This window comes from Lingula anatina, chromosome 6 (genome assembly GCF_051362555.1).
Source record: "Lingula anatina isolate TDL-2025a chromosome 6, LinAna3.0, whole genome shotgun sequence".
NCBI lineage: Eukaryota > Metazoa > Brachiopoda > Lingulata > Lingulida > Lingulidae > Lingula > Lingula anatina.
The window spans coordinates 13,548,816-13,560,132 of NC_141772.1; the positions used below are offsets into that span (position 1 = coordinate 13,548,816).

The following is an 11,317-nucleotide window of genomic DNA, read 5'->3' on the forward strand; positions in this document are numbered from 1 at the left end:
TGGACCGAGCAATTTGAGTTCTGAGCGTTGCAGTCAAAGTTGAAGGAAACAGTGCATTTCATTTTTCCCGATGGGCGGAAAAAAAACCCCAATAACTCCGACATTGTGAGGGGTTAGTTGGGATTATGCATGGACGTAAGTTTAAGTCCACCCTGTAATTTTATACTCAGCACAGGGGTTCAATATACGATAATAATCGTCATTCTTCATAAACAGTAACCGTTTTATTTACATCATATTTATTTCATAGTTTCGAAGACAATTATATATATGTTGATAGGTTTAAATCGTTAAACCGGTGAGAGAGACATTGGGGACACTGGTCAAATAAAGATTAAGGCAACATGAGGTATTTATATTTATTAGAAAAAAAAAACGTTTTTGATTATCCTCATAATACCGTGGTAAACACACTTTATATCCAGGTTACGAGATGATAACAACGTACGAATACTGATTATTTTCCTGCAGACTCATTTGACTTAATTTGCCTTAATTAATTTAATTTAGCCACTGAAAATAAGAGTGTCATTTTTTCAGCTAGGGTATCTGTTTTATAATATGATATGTCCATAAAAAGTGTCTAGATATTTTAATAATATGATAAGATAAAGACATAAAACAACATTTTCCCTAATACTGTAGATTTAAAAACATAGCACCCAACCCAATCCGTATCAATACAAGAGTTTTCAAGAAATAAAACAGGCTCTAACAACCTCCTGACTGCTGCTTTACAAATGGAAAAAAATAATCTTATCTAAAACAAATAAAATCCCATTCAAAAGTCAGGGCTGTCGGCCATATGGAAGAAAAGTTTATATTGCAATAATCCCAACTCACTTGGTTGGTGTATTTTTCAGCGCAGTCGGTCTCGCTTTAATCTCCCACGCGGAATCAATGTGTTGCTCAACAGTTTCCGTCTTCTACTGTCAATATGGCATCACAATAAAAATTGATAAAAGTGATCTTAGTCCATAAAAGAAGCGCAACTGACTTGCGCGTTTACGTCATTTCATTTAAAGTTAGACGCACTTACGACGATCCTTATTACCCGGAAATAGCCCCCATCTTCCAGGGCAATTGTGCAATTGTGTGTAATGGAAAAAGCATGTTGGCCGAACGCCTTACAAGGCACCAGGCCTTGGATGCTTGAATATCACTGCAATTAATAAAATTAAATAACATACAAATCTCGGAAAGTTTATCACCACCAAAAATGACAATTGCGGGCTAACCGCAAACTTTCAATAACTGTGAACAAGACGTAGTGTGTAAACTGAGGCAGTTGAAAGCCTCACGAGCTATACACAGACTCTAACCGCAGATCGTCGATATCTTCATGACAGGCAGGAGTCAACGTAAAGAACAGTACAGTGGCAATCACGGTGACGATCACGTAAGTACCAAAGACCAGTCTGTCAATGACGTAAGCGATCAGTTGCCATTGGGTCTTGGAGCACTCGTCTTCCTTTTGCTTCTGCCCGTCTTCATCGCCGCCCTGAAGCGTGCGCAGTATGTCCTTTAGCAGTTGTGTGCTCTTTAAGAGGTTTTCGTGATCATTGGAATCGTCCTCGGGAAGGCTAAGATCGCTTCTTTCCTGAGTATTGTGGCCGTTCAACCCGTTTTCGCTTTTCTTTTGATACTTCACCGCAGTCACGTTGGCTCCTCGTTCCCAACTATGATGGTGGTCCTAAAATGACCAACGTTTGCCATGTTAACGGGATGCACAATACGTTTGCCCCCGATGAAGGGATTTCGCTTGCTAAGGACATCTCATATGTTTTATGTTATTATAAGGAAAATTAGGTCATACGTGTTTTATGAAGAAAAAAAAAGACCAAACCAAGAGCCACATTTTAAAAAGAACCATAAAGTATATCTTAAAGAATTTTTATACATGTAGTTGACGTTCTATTTTGAGTAAAACAATAAAAGCTGTTTTTATTAGCCCTTTAATTTCATGTCTCAACTATATGGTTTCATATCGTTTGGTTTTAAAATATGTTATTATTATTATTGTTGTTTTTTCTATGTAAACTGTCGCGATTAAATATAGCTTGGGCTTTAAATGATAATTTATGTTAATGTTTTTAACGCTTTGCAGCCCTTAAATATAAATCCCACTTTTCTGACAGTTGTCATCCACTTCTGCAAGTGGCAATGTGGACAGTAAGTCCATGCATTCCAAAAACTAAAACAATTCACCTCCGGTTCCTTTCCTCGAAGCGCCTCCTTTACCGTCTTTTTCTTTCCAATAACGGTGGCAACAAATCCTAAAAACACCTTCTGCATCCAGTAGGGCACGCTCTGGCCACGCTCACCCCTGAAGTGGATGTTGGTGACCATGATACTAGTGATGGTTGAGATACAGAGCAACACCAGCACCGTCACGAGGTAAACACCTAAATAAATAAATAAAAGTATGGATGCAATTATTTAAATTAAAAAGCAATTAAAATGAATGAAGAAAGTAGAAATGTATGAATGAAAAGTGCTACAGCCAGACAAACAACGAAAAAAATCTTGGAAAAGTGGACACTGCATGCCTATAGCGCAGTTATTTTCATGGTGGGAGCGTTGAGGAAAAAAACTAAATGTGTTACACGGAGATGGAGACCACAAGCATGGAGAATCATAGATAAATTGCAGCTTCCAACTGACACAGACTAATTATAAGATATGTATAGGGTTAAAATGAACGGTCTTACTCAAAACGGGGACCACCTCAGACTGCGTAGGTGTCAAATCGGAGACCAGCTGCAGGAACACCATCAGAGCCAAGACGGCCGTCACACCAAAGGACACTTTCTCCCCAGACTCCACCGGTAGATAGAAACTTATGGCGGCCATGGCAAGAACCACGATACACGGCAGTACAAGGTTGAAGATATAGAACAGGGGTTTTCGGCAAACAATCAGATAAAAGGTCACATCTGGGTAGGGCTCTGGGCAGCAGCTGTAGTACTTCACGGTCCTCATGACGGGTACCTTGGCAAGACGCCATTCCCCGTTGGTCACAAAGGATTTCATGTCACCCATTTCGGACATGTTCCGCAGGTCTAACTGGTACCCGTTGAAGTGCCAAGAGCCGAATTTGATGGGGCATCTTTGTGTGTCGTAAGGGAAGTAGTTAATATCCATCAAACAGCTGCTTTTTAGGATGATAGGAGTTCGCCAGGAGACCAAGCCTTCGCTGGTGACGGTGGCAGTGTAGGCTGATAGGTCTCGTTCTTCTTCGCGGACGCTGGAGCCAGTTCAAATGAAAGATTTGAAAGTGCAGTTCTTGTGCTGCCAATGTGAAGACAAATATCTAAAGCCCCCTTTACACTGGGCGGCGTCCTTTCTGCGTTCCGACATACGGCTCCGTTTAAGAGTAAAAAAAAACTTATTAATTACGAGACTCGGGATTTATTCTGCGACCACAGCGATGCCACTTTCATGGTAGCACAAAGGACGCAGAAAGAACGCCGGCCAGTGTAAAGAGGGTTTAAGCTACTTCACTGAAGTGTCGAACGAAAGGTGATGCAATCCGAGCTGCTAAATATTTTAAATTGCACCTACGTAAAAAATTGCATTTCTATTGACAAAAAATAATAGAGGTAAATCTTTACTAATCTTTTATTAATGTACCTATTTTGTGTACATGCTGCATCACTAAGGAATACTATTACCATTCTAGAGTGACATCTCTACGTGTTAATTCATGCATGTATATAAACACACTGAAACAACACATGGTATATACTTCAGTATATACCCACTTACTCGTTATGAATGGTAACGTCGGGTTTCCATATTGACGAAATAGAAACCTCGAAGGAAGAGATGTTATGGTAGTCAGTTGGGTTCCATGTAAGAATCTCATCCACCCATTGCTAAAAAAATGAAATATCATTCCATGTGAATCTAATGTCTCAAATGTTGGATCCACTTACTCGTTATAAATGGTAATGTCTGGTTTCCATATTGACGCAATTGACGCCTCAAAGGAAGAGATGTTATTGTACTCAAGTGGGTTCCATGTAAGGATCTCGTCTACCCATTGCTAAAATATGAAATATTGTTTGATTGAAAACAAATGTGTCGAAACATCCTAAAAGTCATTTTCACATATCGAAGAAAAGCTAGTATGAAAGCATATTTTAACAGTCCAATGGAAGCAAGGGAAAAGGAAAAAGTGGACAAAAGTTAATATGTAATTAACATTTGTATACATCGATGCATATTTCACTCCCATACCTGTCTTAACCAGAGACTGAGGAACAAAATTTGTTCTGCTGCATTCTGAAATAAAAAGCATAATATAATTAATATACATAAACAAAAGGTCATGCCACAATTTTTTTAATTCTTGACGTTTGCAGACAACTACACCTCATTAGTTTGGAGACACTGAAAACTCAACGACAGAGGGTAAAACCGAGACACGTTACATTTATCAGGGTTCTCTGAACCGCAGCCTTCTCCCATTAAAATTAAACAGAATTTATAATTTGTACAAATTTCTAGCTAACTGAAATGCTGGGGACGCAGAAACTGTGTCTTTTTATTAGTTCGCTTTATTAGATTGGCCACAATGCTTGACCCGTTACTACAGTGTAAATAATTTTGGATAGACGTGCGTCAAAGGAAAGAAAACCTCAAACACTATTTTGCCATGCATACCAAGTCGGATCCAGAAGGAACGCAAAGGGTAAACACTTCCGATCTGGTAATATCGGGGTGGAGAGGGGGATATGAGGTTTAAAAATACTTGTGTACGCGTACTATATGTTTGGTAGATCAGTCAGTAAATCAGTCAGTTAGAAAACAGCACAAATCAAACCCCACCCATCCAAACCCCTAATTATATACTCACCAGTTCTATGAGTTGGTTAATACTAATATCGATGCTGACATTGACTGGCGTGTCCATGTCCTTCACTGGCCTGTTACTGCTGTCGTAGGTCTTGAACAACTCACTCTTTAAGTTGATCAGCGTCCCATACGAGCCTGTGCCATTGCTTATACCTACGTTGGAAACGATTAGAAAACATGAATGTCATTTACAACCTATATGGGAAATGAGTTCCCGTCATATGTAGAGTTATTCCTCGTACATGTATCATGCCTGCTTATTTTCATGCACGTTGTATGCGTGCCCGGTTGTGCATTCATGTTGTATGCGTGCCCGGTTGTGTTTGTTTCCCTGTGCGTGCATGCATGTGTCTGGATGAATTCGTTCAATATACTAAGTAAAAGGTAAAATACAAACCATTGTATCGATGCAATTTAATGTACCTGCACGTGTGTATTTGTGCTTTGGAGATGTAAGGTCATTGTGTTTTTCACACACAGCCCTACACGTACATGTATATTTAAGTACTACATGTAGTAAGGGCTAAATCTGTAAATAAACTATGACTCTAAATGAATGTAAATTCAAATAGACCGGGGTGTTTGTGATAATAATATGACAGCAATTTGTGTTTGCAGCAGGATATACTCAATTAGAAACAATTCTGATTGTGTAATTGCAACTTTATCGGAAATTTCAATGTATAATTTACATCTTTCGTTTATTTCTCTTTGAATCATATCTCACAAACGTGATTTGTATTAGTGTACATGTGAGTGTGCGTTTTTGCATGCGAGTTTAACTATGCGTGCATATATGTGTGTGCACGCTTATACCTAAGTTTCTCTCTCTCTCTCTCTCTCTCTCTCTCTCTCTCTCACACACACACACACGTTTACACAAGTCGAGTGTGTGTGTACTTCTGTGTGTGTGTGTGTATGCACCAGCTCGTTCGAGCGTGTCCCTCTACTTCTTTGTGCGTGAGTGAGTTTGTCATGTTGGGGCACGGCACCATTGTGGGTTTATGTCACTGGCGCTACAGCGGTAGACGAAGGAACTTTGTTGGCATTAAAACACAAGAAAGCAACACTGAAAACTGCATTTGCTCGGTTGAAGGTGCGAATAAGAGCAATTTGGTCCGACGGGATATTGCTGTTATATCATATCGCCAGCCCCTCTGACAAGCTGCCGAAAATCCAATTGCATTATTAGGTGAATCATCGGGCAATTGCTTTAATAACACTAAAAAGGCAAAGTTTTTACATTTTCATTTCCCCAAGTGTTGATTTCCGCTGTGATCAGACACTGTATTAATCAATGGTATCGAGATAAATGATAATTTTGCTATCACAATTGCATCACTCTGAAGATAATTATTTTAGAAACACGAAAAACGTTTCAAGTTTTCCGATTGTGGCGGCTGGCAGTTGCTTTTTCATTGCGCACTATTACGAGGGAAATGCCGTTAATTTCCATTTGTTTTTATTGTAATGCTCACGTACGTACCGACTTTTTGGCATTAATTAAATGTATGTCTTCAGTTTTGTCTATACAGGAACAATCCTATTTCATCATAAAACAAGGTGGAAAATTTCATCAAACAATCTTGAACATAAGGTTTGGTTACCCTCTACCAGGGTGACTGATAGATTTTTACGGATATTCACAGATATGTCTCTAGCTAGATAGATTGTCATTTTTAACTGAAGTCAAAATATCCGTAAAAATCTATCAGTCGCCCTGGTAGAGGGTAAGGTTTGGTAGCCTGTGTGTGTGTGCGTGTGGGAGCACGCGCGAGTCTGTAAATGTTGTTTATCTTTGTGCATGTGAATTCGTGAATGTTTAAGCGCATGTCATCACGTGTGATTGCACGCATCTGCTTCTTTGTGCACTATATTCTACATTCATTGGATGAGACCTACATGTATGCTACATGTATGCACACTCTAAATGAGATCGTACATATATCCATTTCGTTAATTTCCTCGTGTTTACTGGAACTTAACGAGTATTGACATAACATCCGTGTTGTTTAGACAGCCTACCAGCATTCCAGGTGCTTTTCCTTAATTTTTCTGTGCATCGTGCCTTTAACTAAATCTAACATATAAACAGCTGCCATCATATTGTTACATATGGAAGCTGAGCAAATTGTTTTGTCGCTTGATTTCCCATCTGAATGTGTGAAATAGTATAGCAAAACATTATCTAAACAAAAAACCCTCCTCGACTGCATCAATATGCGTACATGTAACTGGACTTCTGCTGTGCACTTAAAACTTAGCGGTAAACATAAGTGTACAAAACGATGTCCTCATTTACAATTTTTTTATATAAAATGCGTCTCATTGTGTGTAGTGATGTCGATAAATGGTGCTGATACTACCTACAGTAGGTCGCAGTACACTGTGCACCAGGTCACGTCGGGTCAGGAGAATGTTGCTATGGTGACAAATGATGGTCTGAGTGCATGCACTCTGTACCAGAGGCCAGCTGGGTTAGGAAGTCTTTATTTTTATTTACAAAAATTCCCGCGGAACAGCACAGAAATGTGTTCAGATTAACCAGAAAAAAATAATTGAATGTCTAGTTTAAAAAATTCTCGCCGTGAGACTGATACAGGGAAGCATTCCTTCAGAGCTAAACACCCCTCTTCACCCCCACGGACATTTACCCCCACACCCACCCACCCACCCCTGACCCCCACCTCCGGGGACCACCTTCCCCTAGTTCAAATCCCCTCCACACATGGTATAAATCAGCCAATTTTTTAGGCTTATCTTCATGTTTAGCCCCTTAACTTGACAGAACATGGTAGGTCATAACAGGGACGAAGAGCAGAGGATAAATGCATGGTTGCAGTTTCTTTTTTCATGTTTATCCACACGTGAAATGTCTTGGTTGCTTTTACGTAAGGGAATACAATGTTTTATAAAACGCAATGTAACTTTTTATTAACATGTTAAGACACACGACTCCCTTCCTGTTGTTCAGGAACAAAAAGCAAGAAAAAAAGAATGCCTTTCGAAAAAACTAGATAATACGAATTATGGAATTCGATATGCTACGACGGGAAATTATAAATGATCCGTAGGATATTACTGATAGCAGGTTCAGCTATTAATTTATCTTAGCTAAACCTACAGGTAGTTGGGATAGAGCGTGAATAGTTTTATATTGGTAACTTAATAGTATTGCTATTATAAAAGGAATAATTTAGCTGTTCATCATTTCAGTGTGTACAGTACGTGTACATCTCACTTGAGAACTAAAAGCACCCGCATTAATAAATCACCTAATTAAATGTGCTAGGCCCTATAACTCACACGCGATGTCTGTTTTAAATGCATGGTCATTGCATAGTGTTGCTAGGGCACTAATAACACCTTACTCTTCAAATGGAGATCATTTAATGAGATATCCTCGTTTCTTAACTCAAAATAAGAACAAAGTGTAAAGAAATAATTCCATATGACACTAAGGCACGTTTTGTATAGTACATCCTGATTCAAACTTTTGTGAAAAATTGTCCCCGATTTTCCTGTTTTGGCATCCATTCTTCAGTCACATTCGCGTGGAAGACCATAACATAATGTAAGACACACACGTACATACATATACTAGTATGTAGTTTTACGTCTGTTATGACAGCACGTGCTAAGTATATACAAAAAATGCAAAAGGCATACAGATTCTCCTCACAGATATGTAGAGAAAAATGTAGTAATTAACAATGAGCTCGAGTTAAAAAATAATCAGTGATTCTCTACTTACCAGCAGATACGTACGTCGTCAGGGCAAGCAGCGTCGTCACCGCTATAAAAACGGAGCAAAATAACCTAAAATCCATTCGTCACGGCCGGCTGAACTATTTTATGCGCTGATTTCATCAACACCTCCAGAATATCCCTAATGTCGTCTTTAGCAGCTACACCTGGGTGTGATTATTTTAAATATAGTGTCAAGTTATCAATGACGTCCGCACTGTGCAGTGTATGTGTGGTTGTTCACAATCTACAGAGGTAAGGATATGCGTTCTTGACACGGGCATGCGCAGTTCATCACCCGGAGAGGATGCCGCAGTTGATGAACACTGAAATCGCGTAGCCGGTAAATACTGCAATTATCTCTTTAGGTTCCTCTGCATCGCCGCTTTTTGTCAATTCCCAATCGCTCACGCTGTCCGTCTTTACAATCCAGTAAAACGTGAGATCCGTTCGGATAGAGATAAACTTGCCCGGGGTAAGCTATAAATAGTACTAGGAGCCTAAGTGCGTGCACCAACTGTTTGTTAGTCTAAACCCCAAACATTTAGAGATCTCAGGTCGGCATCGAACCCCAGGTATTACTGAATCATCGGTGAAATAAAACGGCAGACTAGCCACGTCATTCTGGACCAAATTGGGCTGTATCAGCTCCGCGTCTGACCACACAAACACGAGCGTTCTTGTTCATGATATTTCTAAACCTAATTTGTCCCGTTCTAGTGCTAGTGTCGATAGTAAAGAGAACTTATGACACAAATTACTGGGTTAATGATATAAGAATGGCGGGGAGAATGCGCTATTATTGCGCCATAATGCGCACATTTGACAACTCGGGCGAGACGTTTTGAATACTAGTTACTTTAAACTCATTCTGGGTTAGTTTATGCCACATATTGTAACAGAAGCTGAGTTTCAACTGTAAAGCGGGTCTTCGATTCAAAGAGCGGTAATACTTGTACAATGTACTCTCGTTTTTGTCGTATGTTGACGCGAGTAATTACAATTTATATAAACATCCTCAGCGTGCTTGTGGTACATTGTAATTTGTATACAGGAAAAATCAACATTTGTTTTTTGAACGTTTGGGGGATATTAAGGGGGTTAACAATACATTTTAAGCAAAATAATGTTTTTCCCCGTTTCATTTGTGTGTGTGTGTTTGTGTGCGTGTGAGAGACAATGTGTGTGAGAGAGGGGGGATCAATACTTAATACTAATGTTATTATCACTGTTCATTTTCTTCAATTCAATATTACCTTAAAGTCACATTCTGCCCTCTCTCTCTCTCTCTCTCTCTCACCTACATCATTTTCATTTATTCTGTGGAGTAACCTTTCGGTTCATGTAACCCATTAGCAAGGAAAACAAGATCACGGAACTTCCGTGTAGTCTGTGCTGATTGAAATAAAAAAATAATATCATAAAAAAGTTAATATTTTATAATATTTGGTTTTGTTTACGAAGCATGAATATAAATAATGGTATTCTTTTATCGATCTTCTTCTATGCTATATATAACTAATTGTGATGAGCACCTGTTTGGAAATTGGGATAGTTTTAATTCTGTTAAAGCGTTTTATTATTTATTGTATTTAATCACGAAGAAGAAGTTACCAGTATTTACTTATCAGAACGATTATTATTGATGTATCATGCAATTTGCTATATGTAGGTCATATCGTAGGCCTATACGTTAATATATTATTAAAAAAACGATAACTCTTAGGTCATAGATGCAGGTAAAATTTAAAAAAAATTGAAGTAAAAAAGGCTATGCCTAATTGCTTATGAAAAAAGTAGTGTGCATAAAAATGAGTAATAGAATAACTCTCAGCATTCACTGATTCAAGTGTAACAGGAAAGGAAGTCCGCGAGGAACCGTAGTCCGCTTACATTTCTTTGTACAGGTGGCATTCGTCCAATACATGTATACTATCCCCAACACTCCCAACTAGCCCCAACTTGTACTAATCATATGGAGCCCGGACCTCCATTCCTGTTACACCGGACTAAAAGGAAGATGTCATATTTCCTTGACAAAATGTATTCCTTCTATAATTATTGAATATATTATTTAATCTAACACGCGAATATTGGTGCAGGTGTGAAGTTGTAGGGGTGGCTTTCCAGTCTTCCCTTTCCAAAACTAAATGACGGACCAGCCCCTATTACGCTCTTAAGATAATTAAAAAAAGTTACCATACTTGTGGAAAGCCACATGGTCAGTAAAATGAGATGTGTTTATAATGCTTGAATAACTTACAAATCTTGTGAATACGTATATGTAGCTCATCATTATTCTGAGCCCTGGATGTGATATGTGGTGTGTTATCCATGAAAAAAGATAAGTAATCCTTTATCATTTTCTCCCTGCATTTTGACTGAAAACATTCCCCTATTCTACTATGTCTATGGCTTCTCCCTTAGGGCTTTCTGTCATACCAAACTTGACTAAAACACAATATAATGTGCCGTAGCACATGTCTGCTAAAGAGCCAAAAACCTTGAAATGATTTTGAAATCGATAAGCTATAATACATCTAAAATCAAGCATAACTGTAATGAGTTCGAAAAATTAAACAATCATAATGGAAAAATAAAAAAATAGATGTTTAATGAATTAAAAGGATTAAAAGTTATAAGTACCTTAAAAAGGCCGTTTCTGAATACACAGCAATATATATATATATATATATATATATATATATAT

The 11,317-nt window shown here is 38.5% G+C and overlaps 1 protein-coding gene across 2 annotated transcripts; it reads right to left on the minus strand.

Moving 5' to 3' along the window:
* Positions 1 to 345: 345 nt before the first annotated feature.
* On the minus strand, positions 346 to 9,326 carry LOC106151887 (neuronal acetylcholine receptor subunit alpha-9). Of its 2 annotated transcripts, none has more exons than XM_013525324.2 (7): positions 8,615 to 9,326; positions 4,862 to 5,013; positions 4,243 to 4,287; positions 3,769 to 3,878; positions 2,712 to 3,247; positions 2,209 to 2,405; positions 346 to 1,693 (listed from the first exon to the last, which is right to left on the minus strand). In XM_013525324.2, exons 1-7 carry the CDS (start codon positions 8,688 to 8,690, stop codon positions 1,298 to 1,300), a joined length of 1,512 nt encoding a protein of 503 aa, XP_013380778.2. In that variant the 5' UTR covers positions 8,691 to 9,326; the 3' UTR covers positions 346 to 1,297. The 2 variants fall into 2 exon arrangements, with proteins under 2 accessions (XP_013380778.2, XP_013380777.2); XM_013525323.2 differs by lacking the exon at positions 3,769 to 3,878 and adding an exon at positions 3,939 to 4,048 and having other exon boundaries at positions 8,615 to 9,321.
* Between the last annotated feature and the right edge of the window lie 1,991 nt (positions 9,327 to 11,317).